Source organism: Mirounga angustirostris, unplaced genomic scaffold (assembly GCF_029215605.1).
Source record: "Mirounga angustirostris isolate CCGP_5_RB_7025 unplaced genomic scaffold, mMirAng1.0.hap1 SCAF_5, whole genome shotgun sequence".
NCBI lineage: Eukaryota > Metazoa > Chordata > Mammalia > Carnivora > Phocidae > Mirounga > Mirounga angustirostris.
This window is the reverse complement of record NW_026991713.1, coordinates 30,140,414-30,165,634: the sequence shown is the minus strand read 5'-3', so window position 1 is coordinate 30,165,634 and position 25,221 is coordinate 30,140,414. Positions and strand designations below refer to the sequence as shown.

Sequence of the window (25,221 nt, the reverse complement as noted above, 5' to 3'; positions counted from 1 at the left end):
GCTATTATAAGATTAAAAGCCACCAGAACAATTATTTAATAAATTCTTTTTAACTAACCATAATCCCTTCCTACAATATTCTGCAATTCTCCTAGAATAACTGTTTTGGTGCTTGTCACCCTTAGGATGGCTTTATTGTCTTCCCATTAAAATATGCAAAAGAGGAAGGTACTGCACACACATTAAGTTCCCCTTCAAGAACTGGAGGCAGAACTGTGCAGTTCAGCTCATGTCAATCTGAAGAAGATAAAGACAGCATGAATTAATGATGTCCCATAGCAAAATGTGGTCTGAGTTAAGATACCTTGTTTTAGGGGTGCCTGGGTGGCTCATATGGTTAAGTGTCTGCCTTCAGCTCAGGTCCTGATCCCAGGATCCTAGAATTGAGCCCCGTGTCAGGCTTCCAGCTCAGTGGGGAGTCGGCTTCTCCCTCTGCCACTCCCCCTACTCGTGCTCTCTCTCTTTCTTTCAAATAAATAAATAAAATCTTAAAAAAAAAAAGATACCTTGTTTTAAAATTGGGCTTCTTTCCCACTAAAAAAAGAAAGAAGCTGTTCTCTGTTTTTAATCAAGATGGAGTGCCTCGGGGGCACCTGGCTGGCTTAGTCAGTAGAGCGTGCAACTCCTGATCTCGGGGTTGTAGGTTCAAGCCCCACGTTGGATGTAGAGATTATTTAAAATTTAAAAATACATATTTAAAAAAAAAAAAAAAGATGGCATGCGCAGACCAGAAGTGCTTACAACAAAGGATCCTGCAGTTTGATCAGTGGAAAGGACACAGCTCACGCCGCTGGTGCTGGGACTGTATGTTGCGTGCCTTCTTTCATGTGGCCTTCTTTCATTTATTCTAAAAGCAAGCTGCTATCGCCCTCTCTATCCATGTAAGAATTAGTAATTTACTTATTTCCTCAGTTGGAACCCAAGGTCTAAGACTCCACCTTCAAACAAGCAAAGCACCTAAGCTGGCAAATAGGTGGCTTTCACAAAAGGCCAAACGATTTCACCCAGAAGACTGAGATTATGCCACTCAAATGAGCCTCACAGAAAATACACAAAAATGTAAACCAAAGGAATACTAGCTTGCTTCAAACTCAGAAATGGAATACTCATGGTTACTACAAAAAGAGCAACTTAGGGAAATTAACTAGATCATTTGGGAGCCATTTTTTTCTACATCTTTTAATAATACTTTTTATACTGTTAATCATGAATTCTGATCTCAAAAAAAAAGTTTTTTTCTAATTTTCAAATATTTTCCAAGTATGTATAAACTGACCTTGCCTAAACCTTTGAAAAAAAAAAAATGAACCCACCAAATTTAGTAGTTCAAAGTAAAATGTACTGATCATAAACGGACATAGTAGTGATTCATCCTCTTCCATTCTAGTTGATATTTTCAAACTAATAGTCTTTTGGTTCTACGAGGGGTCCTTGGACATTAACTTGAAGCCTTTAAAAAAATTTGATACTTAACATTTATTTGTAATATTAAAGCTGTCCTCTGTCCAGAAAACTTAACACCCTTGTTTTAGTATAAGAGTTTTCTAGGGGAAAAAAAAAAAGCAAACAGTTGATTGTTCATATGCAGCATCCTGTCACTTCTCTGGCATTTTATATCACATGATCTGAAGATGTTTTACAAATATATGTTATACTGCGTACTTAATTGAAGCAACCGTGAGTGCTTTACAGATAATTTAAACTACGGGTACACAGAGGCTGCCATTCTTAAGGCCACAAACATAATTCAGTCACAATGCTCAACATTCTGTATAGGATAACAGAACTCTAATTCCAGGATGAAAGGTTGGTTTTTAATAGATTTTTCAAGTGTACATGTGAAAATTATGGTTGAGAGTGACTTTGGATGGCCTGGGTCATCTCGACCCAGCCAAGCAAAGCAACCCAGCTGCTTTTATTGCTTTCTGGCTGTTCTGTCAGAGCCAAGCTTCTCAGACAACTTGTTGACATTTTCAAGAAAGTCCAGCACTCTTAAGTGGGCTGGGGCTGACAGCAAATCACAGAGAAAATGGATTGGGAGTCTAATGCAGGGGTAGTGTGGTATCATGGAAATATCACTGAATTAGGAGCCAGGAGACCTGGCTCAGCCTGCAGCTCTACCCCCCATCACTCTGGAAAGGTGACTGAGTGGGTGACAGGGCAGCAGCAACACTGAGGGTCAAGCCCACCCAAGCCCCAGAAATGCTAGAATAAAAAACACCACGAGTTAATAAAACCAGCTGGGGTAAAACAAGAAAACAGAACTTAAATTAAAATATATTTCATATATACATTATGTGAACACATGTGATCACAGGGAATCCACAAATGCATCTATCATTGTAGGAACTGAAACAAAAATGTGATGAACCACAAATTACATTACATTATTTCTTTCAAAGAAATAAAAAAAAGATACAATAATCATGATGATACAATAACAGCACAAAGAAATAGTAAAGTACATGGTAAATACTTTGTTTAGAAGAACTAGAAAGATGGTCAGAAGATGGGCAGGATAAAAATTATAACAACTGAAAATAAATACCACCAAGAAAAAACTAGGACAGAAATCCCCAAACGAGGCTAAACAAAATCTAGAAAATAATCCAAAAAACTTAAAAAAGTTTTAAAACCTTAAATGTGTACACACACACACACACACACACACACGTACGCACACACACACACTGTGACTAACAGAAACCAAAATCAAAGAACAGATTGCGGTGGAGACACAGGGACCGTGGAAGGGAATGTGGATCCACCACATAAACAGTGCGTGGGGTGACTGAGCTGCCACTCAGGAGTGTTAAGGACTCAAAATAGCTACTCTAAAGGCAAAGCAAGGCTCTATTGATGACGAAAAAACAATTCAGATAAATAGGTAATAGTGATTTCCGGTATCAGCTCTTGGAAGAGAAAGGGGCTTAAGAAGAATCACGCAAAATGGAAAGAAACAGACAAACACCAGCCAAGTATCCAGCAAAGATGAATTTTGCCTTTGCAAAGAGTAGAACATTTAAATCTATAGGACCTAGGGGAACCTGTCAACAAAAACCTACAGCTAAACAGATAATTATATATTTGAAAATATATGTAGGCAAAGTAGGCAAATAGTAAAATGGTCTCAATGATTAGGTTTAATGCCTAAATTTCTTCTTTGTACTGTCCACAGATATATATTTTTTTGGTCATAAAAAGGCTTTAAGATACCTATTCCAGGAACTGTTATAAAAACTCTTGCCTTTCAGCCCTGTTCTCATGATAGCCATCACAGATGCTCCCCAAACACATCAAGAATATGAAGTAATTCAGGCTTCACGGTCACCCGGAGGTCTTAGGTTTGATTTCTCATTTCCTATTATCATTGACACAATTTTTAAGCTTTATTTCCAGGCCTTCAAGCAGCAAATCTGAGAAGCTTCAACAGAATTATACACTACCATTATTTATAGTGTTATTATATTAGTGAAAATAATTGTTTCTCAAAGTACTGCGGTTTTAAGACATAACTAGGTTTTATATAATAAAGTATGATTTCAAGCATCTAGTTGACCAATCGCCCCAAAACATACACTTGCAAACAGGAGGATGACTAGGCGCAAAGTACTCACTTCAACAGTCTCAATTTTCCCTTCATGGGGATGTGGTGTCCTCGGGTATATATCGACAAGATGTGGTGATGCATCAAAATGTAACCTTTTGAGATTTCTTTTAATCATGTCTTTACAATTCAAGTCATCAAAATTAGTCCTCCATAATAAGACCTATAAAAAATTAATATGTTGGCACTTAAAACTGACTTGCACGTAAAAGCAACAGAACTGATTTAAAAAAAAAAAAACAGTTTACATAATTGTGCCTCAAAATAGTCAGGAAGGCTAGATGTATACTTCAACAGTGCTACTACTTCCCAATACTACTTTTTTAAGGGTGGGAGGGAGAGATTTAGCACTTTGAATGGCCTTCATGTCCAATTTAAAATTCATACTAAGAAAATAACTTATTACTTTAAAATCCTCTCTGATGTTTTCAAAGTTCAAAGCATGTTCTTGGCTTGATGGTCCACCTCATTCAATACATTTGCCTATGAATGACTTTTGGTCATTTCCCCAAAAATGCAGATTTGCTAAATGAACAATTTATATTTACCATCCTCAAGGAGCTTAACATTTGAAAAACATGACCTAGAGATAAAAGGTGAGGCAAGAGTTCAGGTGGAAGCGCCACACCAGCACTAGGAAGTCAGTAAATTCCAAGTATAATTAAGCGTCGAGATGAGCACAAGAAATAAGTGGAGTTTGAGTTCCAGAAAGTGTCAGAACTGGCACTATTTCAGCTATGAGACAGCAGACTTCCTGGCATGAAAGTAAAATATAAACTCACTGATAATCATCTTAACAACTACAAACGAGCTGGTTGTAAGAATCTTAGCCTTTACCCTCACCAAATCAAAGGAGCTGAAAGATTTACAAACCTGCGCATCTGCACCTCCTGAGCTAAACAGCTCTCCACCTTTTGAAAATGAAACGGTAAAGACAGGTCCCTAAGAAATAAACAGAGATTTAAAAAAAAAAAAAAAAAAAAGCACTTTGTATTGTTTTCTCATGGCCAGAAAGACTGTATGAATTTTTCATCCTAATCTACATAGACAATTTATGCAATAAGTCTGATGGAACGTACCCAGTTGCTGCCAACTAATGTAAGCAGAGTAAAGATAATTAAGGAACCAACCCATGATATTAAAACACATATAAATGATACTAGATAAAAAAAGCAATACTAATAAAAATATGAAAATAACACTTTCTTCCCATTTAAAGAAAAGCTTGTACATGCGAAGTGAATAAGAATGTCTATTAAGATTTTCTGGTTTTGGACTCTTTATTCAACAAATCACTAGCAGAAACTGAATGACAAGTCTGTAAGGTGATATGAACAAAGGCCATTTCCTGACCACAATGGGCTTTACCGAGCTCTCCCTTCATGTGGGCAATAGTGAGTCACTGAGAGTTTTGCCAGCAGGACACAGCAGGTGGAGAGTTGGGATTGTGGAACACTGGGATCACGACTGTAAGAATGATGAATGGGAGCAAGAATTAATGGTTGGAGCCAGTTAAGAAATTACTGCAATTATCGAGGTGAGAGGTAGTGAGAACCTGAAATTAAGCAATGACTGTGGAGTTGGGACAAATCACAGATGCATAGCCTCTAGGTCAATTTTTCAGTCAAGATAAGAATAATTCTTTCTCATCTCAAAAATATTAGTATATTGTTTGTTCTTAATGTCCTTGATCAGTATAAGAAAACTTTGGGGGGGAAACCATTTTGTATTTTTTAAGTAGATCATCACACAGACTTAGGTTATTATAGCCCCTTAAACATCTTTACTCTAGACCATGAAAAATTCCATCTTTGTGTACACTGTTTTTCTCCTAAAATATTATATTTTTTCTATTATTCTGTATTATTATTATTATTATTCTATATTATTCCATGGATTTTTTAATCCTTGACCACTTTTATTGGTTGTTTATTCAGCCTAAATCCATGGATACACATATATCTGAGCTGGTTAGTGTCTATTTCTGCTTTGCTCTAACACAGCTGCAGAACAAATGATAAAGCAAAGCAGGAAGCCAGGCAGGATATATGAAGGCAGACAAAACCCCTTCTCAAAGCCTATTCTATTTCTGGAGATAAACAGCTCACACTTGGTTAAAAGGAAGCACCTAGTACATCTTTAAAAAAAAAAAAAAAAAAAAAAGAGGATGCAGGATGCATTCTAAAAAATTTAGAGAAGTTTGAATATTTACCCAGAAAGGAGGAATAGTTTATACACTTAAAAACAGTTTTTATTTAGTGCATCATATGCTGGTGTGTGTGTGTGTGTGATTGAACAGGCTCAATAAAGAGAAAGCCTCTTCCTCATTGGGTTCTAAATCAAAAATTAACGCATAGGAATGTCATCTTTCTTACTGATAAAGGCTTGTAAAGAGAAAATGTGGCTTTATCTGTGCGCAAATGGGCTGAAGAACTGAATCCCAGAATGAGTCACATTTGAGTACCCTGTCACAGGCCAGACCGGACAAGGGCAGGCATGTCCACAAGAAATATCAGAGAAAAACACTGAGGACAGGCTCCTAACAGAAGGCACTGGGCTCTCCTTGTTGACTTTCTCCTTCTAAACTCACCAACCAGATTAATGAAAAGCAGTGCATGAGAGGGTGAGAGGCGGAGTGTCAGAGCTATGGGACACAGCCTCCACAGGAGGGGAAAGATCAGAAGTAAGGAAAACGCTTACCTGTCGGCATCTGACCAGTCAAACCTACACTACATACTGAGGAGGACAGCAGTGGAGGATTAATTTAATGGCCACTGAAAGATGCACAGTGATTTTGATAAGAATTACAATAAGTAGTATTTCTAAGAGTTGCTTCCAGAGGATAAAAACAAAGCCCTGAAAGCAAACATATTTTGTGTGTGCGATAGATGTGTGTTACACCTGGAAAGATAATAAAGATATATAATAAAATGGATCAACACTTTAAAATATATATTATTTAAAAAGCACAAATCTTAGTGTTAATACCGTATGTCCTTGAAGTGTATATATGAGCCTTCCTTCTAAGAGATCCAGAATCTTAAGTGTGCCATCTGAAGAAGCAGTGAGGAGGTAGTTGCCCGAAGGATGGAAGGATACACAATTAACTCCACCACTGTGAACTGATTCATAGAAAATAAAAGCAAAAAGTTCAGAGAACAAATTTTAATTCTAAAGATGTCTCTTTGCCCCTATTACCAATATTAGGTTGGAAACAACAATCAGTTAAAGACAAGGTCTCCACAACACCAAAATTCCATATAGCTCACTAAAACAAGTAAGCAGCTTGCCATCATTCAGCTTCAACTTCCAGCTCATGAGACCGCATAGCTTTAAGAGTGGAAGCGTGTCATGGAAAGATGAGCTCGCTAACCACATAACTGTGAACTCTTCAGGTACCTTATCAATATAATACAACCAGTAGTGGATTGCTACCGGCTCACATACAACCTAGCCTTAAACGAAATTTCATAACCCACTAGTGGTTTGAGGCTCGGGGGTGAAGAGTGTGGAGGTCTATCTGCAGAAGTGCATAGTCTTGCTAGCTTGTCTAAGAATGTATTCCTGGACACCATCTTTCCAACAGGAGGCAGCACGACACAGCCATCAGACGGCTGTTCTTCCACGTCCTTTGTAAACAGAAAACCCTAAGCTAGTTCTATCAATTATTTTAGCAAGTTACTTGCTCTCCTTAAGCCTCAATTTCCTTCTCTTTAAAATGAGAGCAATAATAATAATAATAATACTTCCCAGGGTTGTTGTAAGGATTTAGCAGTGTCTGCTCCATGGTAAGTTTTATACTTAGTTTAAAAGGGAAATGTGAATTTAATATAAATCCAGTAAAAACCAAGAAATCAATTCATTTCTAGTTTCAATACACAGGCCCGGTCGGATGTTGTTTTCCACCAGTTGTAACACCTACTTGTGCTCACAGAACTCCTTCTGATTTCAAATTCAGGGTCCATTTCTATCCCAGACCTCTCACAATATGCAGAGAGCCAACCTGTGAACAGCTCACAGCAACTTATTTTTTCACAGCCCTGCATCATTTTTAAGGTCCCCCCACCTCCCTCTGCACGCTGACACTTCTCAGACCATGCTGTTGATGGAACTAACTGTTCTCTAGTCAGTTCAAAGGCAGCCCCCTGACTCTTTAAGAGGGCCAAACCACACTGAGAAGCATGGGCTGCCAGCTTAAGAGTTTCCTGGAAGAGGCCTAGCATCAGCTGGATTTTGTCGTCATGGAAATTGTTACCTTGATAATGCTGAAGCAACTTGTTTACTCTTACATCCCAGATTTTCACGGTGTGATCAGAACCTGCCGATGCTATGCATGTACCATTAGGGTTAAAATCCACAAAATTTGCAAACCTAGGAGGAAAGAATAAGATAGCCTAATATTCTGGTTTCTTTCCCTTCAATTATTTATTTGAATTTTTTTTTTAAGTTTTTTTTTTTTTTATTTGACAGAGAGAGACACAGCGAGAGAGGGAACACAAGCAGGGGGAGTGGGAGAGGGAGAAGCAGACTTCCCGCGGAGCAGGGAGCCCGATGCGGGGCTCGATCCCAGGACCCTGGGATCATGACCTTAGCCCAAGGCAGACGCTTAACGACTGAGCAACCCAGGTGCCCCTCTTTATTTGAATTTTAATAACGAAATGTCTCCTTAGCGAACTAACCCATATAAATGCACGAAGAGAATGGACTTACCCTACGGAATCTGAGAAGTTATTAACACACTGCTTATTGGTGGTATCCCAAATTTTAATAGTTTTATCTTCACTACATGACACAATTAGCCTTCCATCAGGTGAAAATCTAGAAAGCACAAGAAAGAAAACTGTCTCTGTGAAAGCCTCCTGACAATCACCCACACCCCCTACACACACACACACACACACACTCACAGCGCACGCATCAAGCTGTACATATTAAATACCAGAGACCATAGTTACACCACGCAGCAAAGTCATATTCTACAACCACCTTTCTAACTAAAAATAAGCATGACAAATGACAATGACAGACCATATCAAAATATACTATATAGACCAACCAATTTTCTTTTTTCCTTTTATCACTTGATTTAAATGATTTAATTTTATGGCACTTGTTCTAGGTCTTCGATTCAACTCTGCACTCCCCCAAGCCAAGTACCTTGTTTTTGTTTTTTTTTTTTTAAGTATTCTTTATCTCTTTCTTCTCTTTTTGTCATTTTCTGGTATTATCCCTATGACCTATGAGAGCCTTTACTATTCATCCCACTAACCCTGTACTGAAGCTTTCTGGAAGAAATGGATTGGCATGAGAATTTAAATTAAATGATACCACCAACAAAAGAATCAACTCCCTAAGACTGTAACTTCCTGGACTTCCGGAGGCTGGAAATCTCCAGTGGATAGCTCATTTATACAGAACTTAAGGTCCTGATTCATGGACACACCTATCATCCACATGACCCATTTAAAAAACAAATGAGACAATTCTTAGACATCTCATCTACTGCTTTTTTTTTTTTTTAAGATTTTATTTATTTATTTGAGAGAGAGAATGAGATAGAGAGAGAGAGCATGAGAGGGGGAAGGTCAGAGAGAGAAGCAGACTCCCCGCGGAGCAGGGAGCCCAATGCGGGACTCGATCCCGGGACTCCAGGATCATGACCTGAGCCGAAGGCAGTCGCTTAACCAACTGAGCCACCCAGGCGCCCCTCATCTACTGCTTTTATACACTCTCTTCCTTTAAGAACCTTTCTGAGGTTCATTCTTTTTCCCCTAAGTGGTAAGGGAAAAACAGAAGAACAGAAGACCAAGAAAAAAAAACAAAAAATTTTAGATTACTAGGAAACTATGAATAGTATTTTTATTATTACTACTTTAGCAATAAAAAAACCAAAAAGACAGACTTAGGTCATAGTCTGATTATGTTTCAATTTTCTTTGTACTTTCCCTCTATGCCCAGATGACTATAAAGGTCATCAATTAAGGGTGTGGATTATAATTGAAGGGGTTTTTTTATTGTTGTTGTTCTCTCTCACTCACTCCTCTTCTCCCTCTCTGTTCTTAAGGCTGACCTAAAAATAATTCTTCCTGACAGAAACTTTGAATCTGTCATTTGTGGACTTACCATATAAACAAAAGGGACGTAGAAGGGTAAATCAGTTCTACGTGAAATAATCTTTTAAATTCTGGAAAGTGGGACACCTGGGCGGCTCAGTCGGTTAAGCGTCTGCCTTTGGCTCGGGTCATGACCCCAGGGTCCTGGGATCGAGCCCCGCATCAAGCTCCTTGCTCAGTGTGGAGCCTGCTTCTCCCTCTGCTCATGCTCTCTCTCTCTGACAAATAAATAAATAAAATCTTAAAAAAATAAAATCAAAACAAAATAAAATAAAATAAAAGCTGAACTACCCAGCATGGAAGGCATTTCCTTGCAAGGTTATTTTCCAGAATTTTATTTAATTTTATTTTTTAAAGATTTTATTATTTACTTGAAAGAGAGAGAGAGAGTGAGAGCACAGAGGGAGAAGGAGAAGCACACTCCCCACTGAGCAGGGAGCCTGATGTGAGGCTCAATCCCAGGACCCTGAGCCAAAGGCAGATGCTTAACCAACTGGGTCACCCAGGCACCACTTGATTTTATCATAACATAATATTTTTTAATCTTTTCCTCCAGAAAATACGTGAGGAAGATTCACATATGAAGGGCAGTATTATAGAAATGCTTCAAATAGATGATATGTATTTTACACAGATCCTGGGGAAGGAACACCTACTCAGTATCCTCATGGAAATAAACTTTGCATAATAATGCAACTAATATAAGGAATCAAATTATGTTTCTTAATAAGTTATCTTTTAAAAATCACTTACTGTGAATATTTTAAAAAGTATTTCTAGGGGCGCCTGGGTGGCTCAGTTGGTTAAGCGACTGCCTTCGGCTCAGGTCATGATCCTGGAGTCCCGGGATCGAGTCCCGCATCGGGCTCCCTGCTCGGCAGGGAGTCTGCTTCTCCCTCTGACCCTCCTCCCTCTCATGCTCTCTGTCTCTCATTCTTTCTCTCTCTCAAATAAATAAATAAATAAAATCTTTAAAAAAAAAAAAGTATTTCTAAGAGATTACTTGGTTCTTACATTTTCAGAAAGCAATGATGTAAGAATGGTTAATAAAATGGAATGACCAGATTAAAAACAAAGCCTAAAAATACTCACCCTTTGACATTACTGGCCAAACACCACCACCTCCATTATCGTCGTTATCCTGCCTGCATTTATTGAGCAAATATGTCTTAGAATGGTTCCTAACCCATTACCTATAGCAACTCATTTCATCCTCAAAATAACCCTACAAAACAGGTGTTACTGGTAGCCTCAATTTACAGGTGAATATACCCAGCCCCATACAGGATCAGGAAACTGCCAGAGTCACACAGCCAGGAAGATCTGACCGGGCAGTCTGGCTCCACAGCCAAACCTCTCAGCCACTCTGCTTAAGTCTCTGACAGAGAGGAAACTTTCTTCAGCTGGCGAAATGATTTAGAGCTCAGTTCAGTGTGGCTTCTGGGTAACCACACGAAGTTCTAGAGTGAAGGGAAACCATGAGGCAGTGCTCTGAGGAGGCTATGTGACTGGGTTCTGAGTGGCAGGCTAGCAGCCAGACTATCCTTTAATAAAAACCGGTCTCTGCTGCCATACACTGTCAGTGTCCTTGGGGACTTTATGGGGAAGATATTCATTCCTTCATTCAAATATTTACTGTGCACCTGCCAAAACCAGGCCCCGGGCATTGTCCTGGGTAATGGGGATAAAGTGGTGAATGTGACTGGTAAGATCCCAGCCCTCATGAGGTTTTCATTCTAGGAAGGGCACACAAGTAATATCATTTTAAATAGTGCTAAGAAAAGAGTTTATAACAAAAAGGTGCCAATTTGTCAGGAGAAGTTCCATTGGAGCAACAAGATTTTAAAGAAACTTGTGAATAAGGAAAAGGAGGGATCTTGGCTGGCTAGAAATTCATCCTGAGCAGGAAGAGCTAGAGCCTGGGAGAATTTCCAGGTGCTAAAGAAATGAAGGGGACGAGAATGTCAGATAAGCAGAGAGTGAAAGAGGTGGCTGGGAAGAGGAGACGCCTAGTAGGCAGTTGTATTTATGGGTGTGGGGCGGTTGGGTGGGGGTTCTACCCCCAGCTCCGCACGACCAAAGGGGGACTCAGGGTTAAGGCTGTCCCCCTCCTCTGGACACCACATTATAATCCCTGCATATGTTCTCTCTGTATGTTGTTGTTGTTGTTTGCCTTGGCAGGGGTTAAAAGTGAGGATGGTGGTTTGTATCTTCCCTTCTCCCCTTTCATTTTAAATTAGATACATCAAAAATAGGTTAGCACCAATAAAACAGGCTTCTCTTTGCCCTGACTTTGGGGCAAAGGATCGTCCTTTCCTTTGTCCCCCTGCTCTCTGTCTCAAATAAATGAAATCTTTAAATAAAAATTAAAAAATTAAAAAAATAAAACCTCTAGAGAGTGTGTCACTGACATGGACATTATATTAGTCAATAGTGACTAATGGATTAGCACACATGAACCGTCTGTAAGGTATCTGGGAAATTAACTGAACTACTATTCAATCTCTTAAACACAGTGATACTCATTTGGGAGAATCAGGAAATTACTGAACTTCTTTCTAGAAAAACTGGTTCACAGGTCCTTGAAAATAGCCCAAATACATGACAGGAGTTCTTTAACTTGGAATCTATGGAGTTCCTGAAACTGTATGTAAAATTGTGTTACTATATACACAGCCATAGGGTTATCCACTCATTAGAGAGCCAAAGGGGTTCATGAACCATGAGAAGTTTCAAAGTGTTCATAAGAAATCAAAATTTTCCTTTGGAATTTCTTATCATTGGAATAAATACTCTATAAAAAGACAATTCCAGCCCTCAGGGCTCTGACACCAAACAGAGTAGGCACTGTTCTACGTCCTTAAGAAACAAATAATTAGTATTTGGTACTCTGAAGACAGCAGCTATTCAATAAGAGGGGGAAGCAGTAAAAAGTAGTGGAAATAAGACTGCCCAGTCAGTACATGGTCCTGAATTCTAGGGCCAATTCTGCAACTGCCCAGCTATGTAACCTTGTGAAATTCAAAACCACACTGGCCACAGTTTTCTATTTGTATAATGAGGGAGTTTGGATTGCATTCAGACCTAAACTTTCATAGACTCATTGAAAAAATATATTGGCAGTCTCAGAGTTTGCTTTGGTGAGATTCTGTGTTTTCATATTAAAGGTGAAGTTCAAGGCAATAAGCAAAACATTTTTTTTTTTCCTAAGTGTTGGTCAGCATCAGAAGAGAACCCATCTGTTAATGACAGGAACAGGATTCAGCTACTGAGAGACAAAAAGCAGATCAAAGAGATATAAAAAGATTTAACTATGCCATAAAACATGCTAATTATTTGTTGGGTCATTTACTGTTTATACACCCAGACTTCTCTCCTGGGATCTCCACCCATAAATACAACTGCCTACTAGGCGTCTCCTCTTGGATATCCTGCAGGCACTTCCAACTCTGAACTTGTCCAAATCTGAACTCATCATCCACCTCCCCAAACTGCTCCTTCTCCAGTGTTCCTTTTTTCGTAAATACTTTCTCAGGCCAGAAACCTGGGAGTCATGTTTTGAGCCTCTTTCTCCTCCATACCCCCATACTCCAATCCATTATCAGGCCCTGTCTCTTCAAACCATAAAGGGAACTAATGTCTTCCATTCTCCACAGGCAATAAAAGTGATCTTTAAACATTAAATCAAATTTCTCTGATTAAAATGCTTTGATAATTTTGCATTTCCCTTGGGAAAAAGCCTGGCATCCTTCCTACTGCTTATCAGGTCCTCCAGAGTCAGCCCTCCTGTCTCTTCATCATCCTACTTACTCTTCCTGACACACATGCCTCTCCCCTCAGGTCCCTGCTCCTGTCTCAGGAAGTTTCCTCATGGGCTATTCCCTGTGCCTCAAATGCTGTCCCCTACTTTTATGTAGTTTCAAATACCTAAGAGGATTTTACTCCTCCGGCAAGCCTCCGCTCAGAGTCACTTCCTCAGGAAGTCTTCCAGACACCCCTCCACCACCAGGTTAGTTCCTCACTATGTGTTCTTAGAGTAGCTCATAGTCACACTTAGGTCACATTTGTAACCAAGCATTCTGTCGGCTTCCCCAACAAATGTAAGCTCCAAGAAGACAGAAACCACATCTGTCTCATTCATTGTTGCACTTCCAGACACAGTATATGGCACTGAGTAGGTCTTTAGTAAATATTAAGGCACTTAAAAGAGAATTGTTTAAGAGAATTGGGTCCAACTTAATATTATAGCCAATGAAAGCTGATGTTTAAAATCTTTGCAATTTGTTGCACAGCATGAATACACCTAATGACACTGAACTGCATACTTTAAAATGGTTAAAATGGTAAGCTCTACAATATATATATCTTAGCACTATAAAGAAAAATCTCTTCAATTAGTGGTCAAAGATCACCTGTAACACTACCAACAACTGAAAATTAAAGGTAAAGTTTTCCCCCTAAAAATTAATGCTGGAAAAGCAATAATGTTGGAAAAGTTGTCTCAATAGGCTGTACTTATTTTTGATGGAGGATACCATAAAAAAAGCATACATTATCCTAAACATTTTTTTTAAAGATTTTATTTATTTACTTGACAGACAGAAACACAGCGAGAGAGGGAACACAAGCAGGGGGAGTGGGAGAGGGAGAAGCAGGCTTCCCGCCGAGCAGGGAGTCCGATGTGGGACTCAATCCCAGGACCCCGGGATCATGACCTGAGCCAAAGGCAGACACTTAATGACTGAGCCACCCAGGCACCCCGAGTACACATTATTTTTAAGAATACTGGGCTATAATAATTTTACCTACAAGAAAAATTCTTTGCCACTGGAAAGAGAAAATATTTCTCAACTATATATGTTTCTGTTTTCTTCATTACTCATTAAAGAAAAATTGAATGTTAAAAAAATGGGAAATACAGTAAGTAAAAAAAGTCCATAGTCCCATCTCTCAAAATCACACTTAACATTGTGTGTATGATAGCTACTTTATCTTTTGTACTATAATGAGTTCTGAATTTTGCTCTCCCTCCCTCACATAAACATTTTCGTGTCATTACTTGTATATAGTCCCCTTTTAATGGCTACACAATAGTCTAAATTTATTTAACTAGCTTTCTTTATTTGGAAAAATTGGTTCTTTCCAATTTCTCGCCATTATAAATTATACTGAAAGCAGTACCTTTGAATACAAAGCTTTTTCTTTTGCATACAAAAGAGTATTTACTTAGAATATATTTCCAATTGCAAAGTCACTGCAACAAACACACCTGATATATTCTGCAAATTGATTTCTCAAAAGACTATACTAATTTATATTAGAAGCATGAATATATTTCCCAATATAGAGCATATCTTAAAAATATTTCTGTGAATTAAAATGTATGATCATAAGTAACAGTTACTCCAAAGAACATAGCTAGCTATTCTTCACTGCTTACATGAATAGGCATCATCTCTATGCCACACAGAGTAAGTCTAGGCTCCAAGAACAAATGTATGGTAAGTACCCAGCACAGACAGACACAGAATTTTAATTCCTTAAGTCTATGTCATACATTTAAAATTCAAATACTACAGGGAAAAACAATTGCTCTGCTGACCCTCTATATTCATTTAAATATACTGTCTATATATTAGGAGGAAGAGCAGTATCATTTGGACAATTTTTTTTTTTAATGTTTTATTTATTTATTCATGAGAGTCAGAGAGAGAGAGAGAGAGGCAGAGGCAGAAGGGGAAGCAGGCTCCCCGCCTAGCAGGGAGCCCAATGCGGGACTCGATCCCAGGACCCTGGGATCATGACCTGAGCCGAAGGCAGACGCTTAACCATCTGAGCCACCCAGGTGCCCCTCATTTGGACAATTTTTAATGTTTAGTTGTTTAATTCATCTACCAATTTGTAAATGTATGGTATGCAATAAAGATCCCACTTTACATTCTCCCACACAGAAATCCAATTATATTAACTATATATTAAACAGTCCATCCACTTCCCCACTGATTGGAAACACCATCTATCATAAAACATACATGCATCTACTTCTAGACTTTCTATAACTTATTTTCCTAATAGTAACCATTATCACCATATATATAAAATGACACAAATTAATTCAAAAGTAGACAGTGATTATATTAAGGATATAGACTGTAATCTCTAGAGGTTGCTTCTAAACAAAATCCAAGACAAAGAGCAAAGCTAAAAAGCCCAAACAGGAGATAAAATGGGATACTAAGAAATAATCAACCTGAAAGGAGGAAAAAGAAATAAACAGGGGCGCCTGGGTGGCTCAGTAGGTTAAATGTCTGCCTTCGATCAGGTCGTGATCCTGGGGTCCTGGGATCGAGTCCCCCATTGGGCTCCCTGCTTGGCGGGGAGTCTGCTTCTCCCTCTCCCCCCCCACCCCCGCTCGTGCTCTATCTCTCTCTGTCTCAAATAAATAAAAATCTAAAAAAAAAGGAAAAAAAAGAAATAAACAAATGGGACAAATAGAAAACACAGAGTAAGATGGGACACTTAAACCTAATCATAGGAAGAGTTACATAAATATAAATGGATTACGCTCTCCAATTAAAAGGCAGAGATTTTCAGACCCAAGTACTTGGAAATAAAGTTATCCTCTAATAGTTAAATACGTAAAGTACATTCAATGGATGATAGCAGTTACCTGTAGTAGCAACCCCAAACACTGTGTGCAAATGCATGAAATGACTGTGAACACAACCTAATGGAGACTCCAGGATAATCCACAGGGGAAAAAACTGGAACATGAGGGCAGTTGATAGCTGACATTTGATATTTTATGTTCATTCACTTGTTTAATTTTCACAAAGACTCTATGAGGAAGGTACCCCTTGATACCCATTTTATAGGGGAACAGACCAAGGCCCAGAGAGATTGAACCATGTTCACAGGATCACACGCCAGTGAGTCCATGCTCTTAACCACCCTGCATGGGCTCTCTGCAGAATCTATCTAATTAATCTGTGCAATTGTACCCCTGCACCTGAAAGGCACCATGTCACCAGAGAGGAGGTGCTGAGCAACAGCAGGAGGCAAGAGTAGTCAGTACGTCTCCTGCCTGGCCCGGGTGAGGGAGGACCTGACCACTGATCATGCAGTTTCCTGGGCAGGTGTGTGCCTGTGGCAGAGATGGCCCCATCACACGATACGAACCTGAGAAAACTATTCATCAAGATACTTTTTTCAACAAACGTTCTTGCTTTAGTTCCAGGACCCATCAAGCCCTTATTCTGACTTTGTCAGCAAAGGAGGAAGGCCCCGACCGAAGCAGGCAAATATTCTAGTCCCTTTGAAAGTTAGCATTGTCATTGTAAATAAGTAAATTGGCATCTGCCTTGTGTTTCAGACTCTCCTAAGTTTATTAAAGCATGACTCAGTGCCTCAGAGTGTTCTCACCTCTGAGTAAAAAGTGAAAATAGGACTTCTGATCCTTCAGACCTTTGGAAGAAAGTTCTGGACTGGGCTGACCCTGGCAAGGCTAAGTTCTCACAGGAAGCTGCACAAACACTGGACAGGCTGGGCTCGAGGGGTCAGTTGGGCCCTCTCAGTGCTCCTGTTGTCTAACTACAAGAGCACGAGCCAAGAAAAAAGATGATAATAAATGCATAAGAAAGAATCTCTAAGCATGCCGTACAGCATATACATGGAAAGTTGCCTAAAAGATGAGATCCTTATTCATTAGATTTAACCAAATTATTTATCAAAGAACATTCCTCCAGAGAGTCCTCTGCAGAGTTTCACATGAATCACTCATGCCAAACAGTTAGAAAACTGATTAAAAAAAAAAAGAAAGAAATCTACCTCAGAACCACAAGGTACCAGCAAGATAAAGGCATTCCATTAAGACCAGGTAAGCTCAGTACAAAATTATCAACCTGAACAGGGATTGGCCAAAATGGAAAAAAAAAATAGTGAAGGCCCATAAACATTCTCCATCACAACCTGCATGTACAGTCCTTTTATATTTGATATTAAAAATCCACAGAAATGATTCTTCCTTGAAGAAGCCCATGAAAACTCCCACCTAAGCTACCTGCCCACCCCTCACTGATTCATTCAACCCACATTTTTGCACAAGTCCTCTGAGCCTTCCCCACCCCATACTAACACTGCAGTGCTTCTCACACTGTATATGACTCCATCTCCAACACTCGCCCCTGGTACCTGACTCACTGGCTCCCTCCCTTCAGTCAAAGTCACCTGAGCAGAAATGCCTTTCCTGAGCCATATGTAAAAGAGCACCTTCCAACCCCAGCTTTCTCTATCTTGTTACCCTACAGTATTTTTCTGCAGAGCACATATCACTAACATATTTTTTTTATTGTCTACTTGCCTTGGTAGCAGGAACTCTACAAGACTGGGAATTTTGTTTTGCTTTCTATGGTATCTACAGAATTTAGAATAGTGCCTGTCAAGAGAATACAATATGAATAAAATACTTGTGGGCGCCTGGGTGGCTCAGTTGGTTAAGCGACTGCCTTCGGCTCAGGTCATGATCCTGGAGTCCCTGGATCGAGTCCCGCATCGGGTTCCCTGCTCGGCAGGGAGTCTGCTTCTCCCTCTGACCCTCCCCCCTCTCATGTGCCCGCTCTCTCTCATTCTCTGTCTCTCAAATAAATAAATAAATAAAATCTTCAAAAAAATAAAAAAATAAAACAAAATACTTGTAATTCAAAGTCTGACAGGGAAGAGAGGCCGAAGCAGACAGATCTCGTAAACAGGACAATGCAGTGGCATAGAGGACTTATGATAAGCTGGGCCTGGGAGAGTCAGAAACATTTCCTGGAGGGAGAGATGTAGAGCACTGTGAGGGAGGGTGGATTCACGGGGCTTTCCAGGCAGGGCCGGCAGCATGTGGAAAAGGCACAGGACATAACAGAACATTGCACACAGGACTGTATAGCTGCAAGAAGGGGATGGTGACAGGGACAAAAGACAAGGCTGTAATAGGAAGGCAGAGCAGACATGCCAGGTAGTTTTTAACCTGAGGAGCAGTAGGACCAGATCTGCATTTCACAAGGTCTTGGTGGAGGCAGGAGAGCAGTGGTGGGTGGGGGGTCGGGAATGAAGGCAAGTCTGTAGAGAGGAACACTTAGGTGTCTTGAGTGCATATCACTGGATTCAGCAATATCTCCCACTTTTCCAAAACACTGTTCCACAATCACATCTTACAGAAAGTGCCTTTAAAAAAAGTGAGAATTTTCAAGGCCCATTTCTTAAACACACATACATGCACACACACAAACACATGTTAATAAAACCAGGTATGACTGTATCCAGAAACCACACCATGTAATTAGATAGCAATTCTTTCTTTCTCCGGCTTACAGCTCTGCTGCCCCCTGAGTCAGCATCACTGTCAGGTCAGCTCTTTGCCCATGGTGTCCCTCAGCAGCCACAGGTTTAGATAAGCCTAAGGGGCTCTTGGCTGGCTCCGTCAGAACAGTATGTGACTCTTGATCTCAGGGTCATGAGGTCAAGCCCCACGTGGGGTGTAGAGATTACTAAAATAAGTAAATAAACTTGAAAGAAAGGAAGAAGGAAGGAAGGAAGGAAGGATGGAAGAAAAAGGAAATAAGCCTAACACAGAAATCCCAAGGGAAAGCCTGCCATTCTAACAAGACTCACTAACTCCTGTAGGCAGGAGGTGCCCTGTTCCAGATGGCAAGCCTGAGCTCAATGCCCTCTGCTGGGACTGGAGATCAGGCCATGCCAGCATACACATAACATAAAGAGGGACTGTGGGGGAGCGCTGGTTCCTCAGGGAAAACTTGGGCACTGTCACCAGAAAACAGAACAGATGTGAGGCAGACAGAAAAGCAGGGTTCCACCATCGACTCCTCCTCTCTAGCTGGTGGGGGAGAACATTTTTAGGGGCTCGTCCCCAATTCCTAAGTTTCTCCCTAACTGATGCTGCCCAGACGGAGGAATGGCAGGCTTCTGGCATCACTCAGTTCTGAACAGTCTTTCTCATCCTCACCACAGTCCATTTGAGAAGCCTCATTACCCTCACCTCCCACTGAGGCTGAGAGCCGTAGACTAACTTGCCCAAGGGTAATGATGTGGCACAGGGAGGCATAGGAGTCTTAGCCTAGCTCACGCCAACCCTCTAAAGCAGTCATGCTGTGGGATGTAAGACCAATTAGTAGAGAGCTCGGGAATGATCATGCTTCTTCCCCATTCCAAGCCCTACGGTGTCTCCGTGTCACCTGGAGGATGAAATCCTAAGTCTTTTCATGACATCCATGACACTGAGCCTTCCCCTCTCCCTCCCCACTCCACCTCGCATCCCACTTTACTTCCTGTGCCTGGCAACAGCTGAATAATTCATGTTCCCAGAGCACCAAACAGTTTCCCAGGCCATAGTGCCTACTCCCGCTGATTCCCACTGTGAACGGCTTGCCACCCCTCCCCATCTGACAAGACGCACGCTGCCTGTTCTCCTGCCTGTCCCTGGGTGCTGGGCCCGATATGTCTGCCTTGGCTTTTCCTCACGCAGGTCTAGTTCAGTGCCCCACTGCATACTCCCTTATCGCCTTGTGCATCATCTTCCCATAGGACACATTAGTTTATAATTATTTTGTATCCATTTTTTTCCATTGAACTATAAAATATAAAAGCTCCTTGAGGCTCAGACTGTGGTTTTCATCTCTACCTACCTAACACGCAGCATAGGTATGTGGTACATAGCAGGGCTATGCTCATTAAAGGAATATTCTGAAGACCAAAACTTTACATTACTGGCGACCTTTTCAACATTCCATAAGTTCTTCTGTCTTACACTAGCAATACCTTTTCTTTTGCATGTATATTATACATAGATGATTCAGTACAAGGGCAGGAAATAAAATACCTCCTAGAATTTACTACAGGAAAAATTTTGTCTTATGTGAACAACTTGATAGGATTCCTTTTTGTTGTTAGAACATGAAAATACGTCAGCCACCGTCATCCCATTAATACCTTGGCTGCAGGAAACTCAGGTTAAACCTGCCAGATTTATACTAACCGAGGTTACATGGTTCTAGATAGAATTGTCTCTTCATTCCCTCCAATTGTGTTACAGTTATTACAAACCACCTTAAATGATTTTAGGAAGGAAACAGAGACACGTAGGACACACTAGATAAATAACGGCTATCATTCAATGTTTTTGCTTCTGATGAGCTCCCTGATGAAGGTAACAGAAACCAGTGTCTTTGCCAAACTTATCCAGAGTCAGTCCTAGTGGGAGCTGAATAATGACTCCCAGTACCCAGCCTAATCTCCTGTGCCTCTGTCTATTCTCCGGGTCTGATCTGCTGGACGATAGATCTCTGTTCACAACATCATTTAATAAATAAATACAAATGATTTGACCAGCCTCTTGGGACCACCACACATGTCACCTCCTTAGGTGGGAAAAAACTATCAACTCAAACTCCACAATATCTTTAAAAATGAAACAAGATGGTGATGTCCAATGATGATGAGAAGAAGGATGGCTAAGATTTATCTAGTGATTACTCTGTGGGAGGCATGATTCTAAATGTTCCATGTATATTTATTCATTTAAATACCATGACAACCTGTGCAGCAGGTTATTATTATCCTAATTTTACAGGTAAGAAAATGAAGGCACTGAAAAGTTAGATAACTTTCCAAAAGGTCACATAGCCAGTAAGTGGTGGGGCTGGAATTTTAGCCTATATATTTAGGTCCCAGGCCCATGTTCTTGACCACACAGCTCTGTGGCATATTAAATAAGACTGAGATGGCCAAAGCCAAAAGTAGCTGAGAACTTTAGAAGAAAAAAAAAAAAAATTAACTAAAAGTATGACCTGCTGTCTTTTTTATTTTCCTTAGACTCATTACCCTAGATTATAATCAACACCTGACCAATAATGTCCCACTGAGAGCATGATAACAGGCGCGTGGGCTGTAAGGCGAGACAGACAGAGCTGGGCTCCCCCTCCCTCTCCCCCTCCACCACATCCTGGCTGGGGTTGCCCAGCATGTTGCTTCATCCAGCATGCACAAAGTCGGCTGGCTGCAGGCTTCACAGATCTTCCCCTAGTGCCCATGACGATGCTAGTTCTCTTCTTCTGAAAGGGAACTAACATCCCCCTGTCCACCACCAGAACGCATGGTTGGTATGTACTCTCACCCCCCAGCTGGCCCGAGTAACTGGTCTGTCAGGGGCCTGGCTGGCCTGACACAACCACAGGGTCTCGCTGCCCGGAGAAGGGATGGACACAGGAGCCAGGCTGAGAGCTGCCCCCGGCATTTTTCTAACTGGCGGTAGGACACGCTTTTCCTGTCCAGTCAGAGCTGTGAGGGCTTCTGCCCACAGCTGGCAATGACCTCAGCAGCAGGGTGTTTGAGAGAATAGAGGCGGTGTGGAGGGAGGCCCAGAGAGACACTGCGGGCACTGGAGGCCCTGGTCCTAGTGTCCCCCTTCTTCACTCCAAGGTCACCAAACATCAGCCAATTAACCACCTTGAGAGGAGAAAAAGAATTTCTTTGGGTTTCTATCACTTTCAACTAGACGAGTTCTAACTTTAACTCTGAAACTCAGTTCCCTTATCTGCAAAACTGGGAAAATAAAACAAGAACCCTATCCTCCCAGGGCAGTTGGGGAAATATTTTAAGTACTTCAGCAGTGTGTCTTAAGAACAGAAAGGGACGCCTACAGTAGCACTCGTCCCAGAAGACCGTGGGGTCATTCTCAGTTCCTCTCTCTGTCACAGCCCACATGACAGCAAGAGGTGTTGGGCGCACCTCCAAGCTACGTCTAGAACCCAGCCACTCCTCGAAATCTCCACTGCCACCACCCCAGTCCAAGCCATGATGTGAACTACTACACACAACCTCCTAACGCCCCCTGCCTCTGCTCTGAGCTTGACAGTCCATTCTCCACACGGCAGTCCGAGCAATCCCACTAAAACAGTGGTCAGAGAGAGGAACACACTCCAGAGGCACCTCACCCCACTCAGCGTGCACGTCAGCTGTCCCCGACCTGGCTGCAACCTCCCTCGGTGCCTCTCCTGTTCCTTCCCCACACTCTGCTCCACACCAGCCTTCTCGCTGGTCCTCGACAGCCTCCAGGCTCACAACCCAGCGCTTCTGTACTGGTTTCCACTATCCAGGACATTCCTTTCCCAAATATATTCAAGCCTTGCCCCTCCCCCTCTGTTAGGTCTCAGCTCAAAGGCCACCCTCTCTGTGAGGCAGTCTCTGTTTAACACTGCAGCCCCCACCCCTTCCAATCCATTTTCCTACCTGTTTATCGTCTCTCTCCCCTTTCTAGAATGTAAGCTTCCTGACAGCGAGGGGTTCTGACGGTTTTGTTTCCTATTCTTCCCAGCACACAGCAGGTACACAATAAATATTTGCTGAATGAACGAATGAATGAGTTTGTCCTCATCCCCTTTTCTGGGGGTAGGGCGGGGGGCGGTAAATATGGACTACAGCAGGAAAAAATGTGGAACTCTTACAACAAAACTTCACACTTACTTGGCACAGCGTACCCAGTGTGTATGTCGGTACAAGGAGTATAAGAAACGCTGGCGATACATGTTCCAGACTTTGATGGATTTGTCTTCAGAGGCTGTAGCTAGAAACTGGCCATCAGCTGAAAAGTCTACACTTCGAACTGGAGCTGTATGAGCTTTAAATTCAGAGGATTTCCCTCTCCTGGAAATAAACAGTTTAATATTTATAACACTGGATTTCACTATAATCAATATGTAATCAGCATACAGACTTTGAAACATATAAAACAGTTTAACACCTATAAAAAATTAACAAAAGTATGAAAAGTTTCTTCATCAACACTCTTTAAAGCTGGTTTTATTAATTAAAGTCATAACTGATACTTAACAGGAAAGATCCTGGTGGTCCCACCCAGAAATGCACTTGCTGTTTTTGTTTTAATTGGAAGCTAGAGAATATTTTGAACAAATCTTGACCATGAATTTTAAGTTCCTGTTGTTCCTCTAGAAAGAGCAATAAATAGTTTAAAGAACCTGAAACCTAGAAAAGCTAAGACAGATGAAATGAAGAGCTCCAAGGAAGTATTTTCACACTGGGGCCATGTGGAACTTGTGTGGACCAGCAGTCTAGGTTGGGAGGGAAGAGATGCCCTTATTCCATTTTCCCCTCTACAGAACATAGCTCTAGGTGAGCTGACTTTCCTGTTTCCACTTGTGTTTTCACCCACCAGCAATGAGAACTGAGACCCTCGGGGTATATCTAAGGCCTTGCTTAGGCCAGGCCCAATCTTATACTCCTAAGCAAAACAAAGGACACATGGTAATAACATACTCTAGTTCTCAACACTTTGAAATTTCAGATGCTGCTTCTTTTTCTTGACTAGGGTAAGAAAAATAGAACAGGAAAAGAAAAGATGGGGAAAATAATGTGTGGCATTTAAGGAGAAGCACCAGAAAAAAAAAAAAAAAAAAGTTAAAATAGTTACGGGCAGGCTAGCAGAGAGCACTGGAGTTCAAAGGTAGCATTTGGAAAGTACTACTTTGTGTCAGCATTCAAAGTTCCCAAGACACTTCAGAAAGTGTCTTTCCATTCAGAAAGTCGTATTTATGTATAACTGTTTGAAAAACATCGGGCAACAGAATGTGCAGAGTGAGAAGTGATACTCAACTGTTCCCCTTCTCTTCCCACATTCAGTAGGTCAAAAAACAGATTCAGTGATAGTGATATTGCTATCACTTCCCAAATATCCTTTCAACACCTCTTCTTTCTATCCCAGCTATGCTCACATTAAGGTAGATACACCCTCCATATCCTTCACCGAGATTATCGCAAAAGCGTCTTAACTGGTTTCCCTGCTCTAATCTTTTATCCCCCTCCAGTCACCTACATACCGTGCTTGCTACCTCCCTAAAAGTGTCATTCTAAGCATGTATATCTCAGCATAAATTTGTCACTGGCTGCCCTCCAAGAAAAGGTACAATGCCCAAGCTCTTCAGCAAGGCATCCTGCCGTTACACTGAACTTTGGACTCAGAACAGTCCCCGAACTTCAAACACACCTCTGTCTTTGCTAGATTAGCCTAGATTACTTCCTCCACCCCAACCCCCCTTGACCGACCCAAACAGGCTTAATTGCTCCCTATCTGCTACATCCATTTTGCTTATTACATTATACAGTACTTAAAAAAAAATAGACCTGTTTCTCTTCTATTAAGCCGTGAGTTTTTTGTGTTTTTTTGTTTTTTAGGACAGGAATGATGATTTGTTCATCCCTATAAGACCAGCATCTAGCACAATATCAGGCATATAAAAATAGCTCAATACATTTTGTTGAATTCCACTGGGAAGAGTCACTACTTAAGGTTCTTAGATCCATCCCGGCTTATCCCTCCAGTGGTCTGTAGAAGGTAAAAGTGACTTTGTCAAAAATTTCCATCACCTGATACAATATTATACCATGCAAAACCTAAAATTGATAATTTTTTTTTAAAAATAGGAAGGA

The 25,221-nt window shown here is 40.9% G+C and overlaps 1 protein-coding gene across 5 annotated transcripts in view; it reads right to left on the bottom strand.

Moving 5' to 3' along the window:
* Positions 1–25,221, bottom strand: part of POC1B (POC1 centriolar protein B) — a 93,424-nt gene that overhangs the window by 42,057 nt on the left and 26,146 nt on the right. For 4 of the 5 annotated variants that reach the window (XM_054506890.2, XM_045872877.3, XM_064590803.1 and 1 more), the window contains 6 exons: positions 23,242–23,421; positions 8,318–8,425; positions 7,863–7,978; positions 6,596–6,729; positions 4,481–4,549; positions 3,618–3,770 (listed from right to left, as the gene is read on the bottom strand). In XM_054506890.2, coding sequence (XP_054362865.1) covers positions 3,618–3,770; positions 4,481–4,549; positions 6,596–6,729; positions 7,863–7,978; positions 8,318–8,425; positions 23,242–23,421 — 760 coding nt within the window. The remainder of the gene's footprint in view (positions 1–3,617; positions 3,771–4,480; positions 4,550–6,595; positions 6,730–7,862; positions 7,979–8,317; positions 8,426–23,241; positions 23,422–25,221) is intronic. The other variant, XM_064590802.1, reaches the window with a different exon arrangement.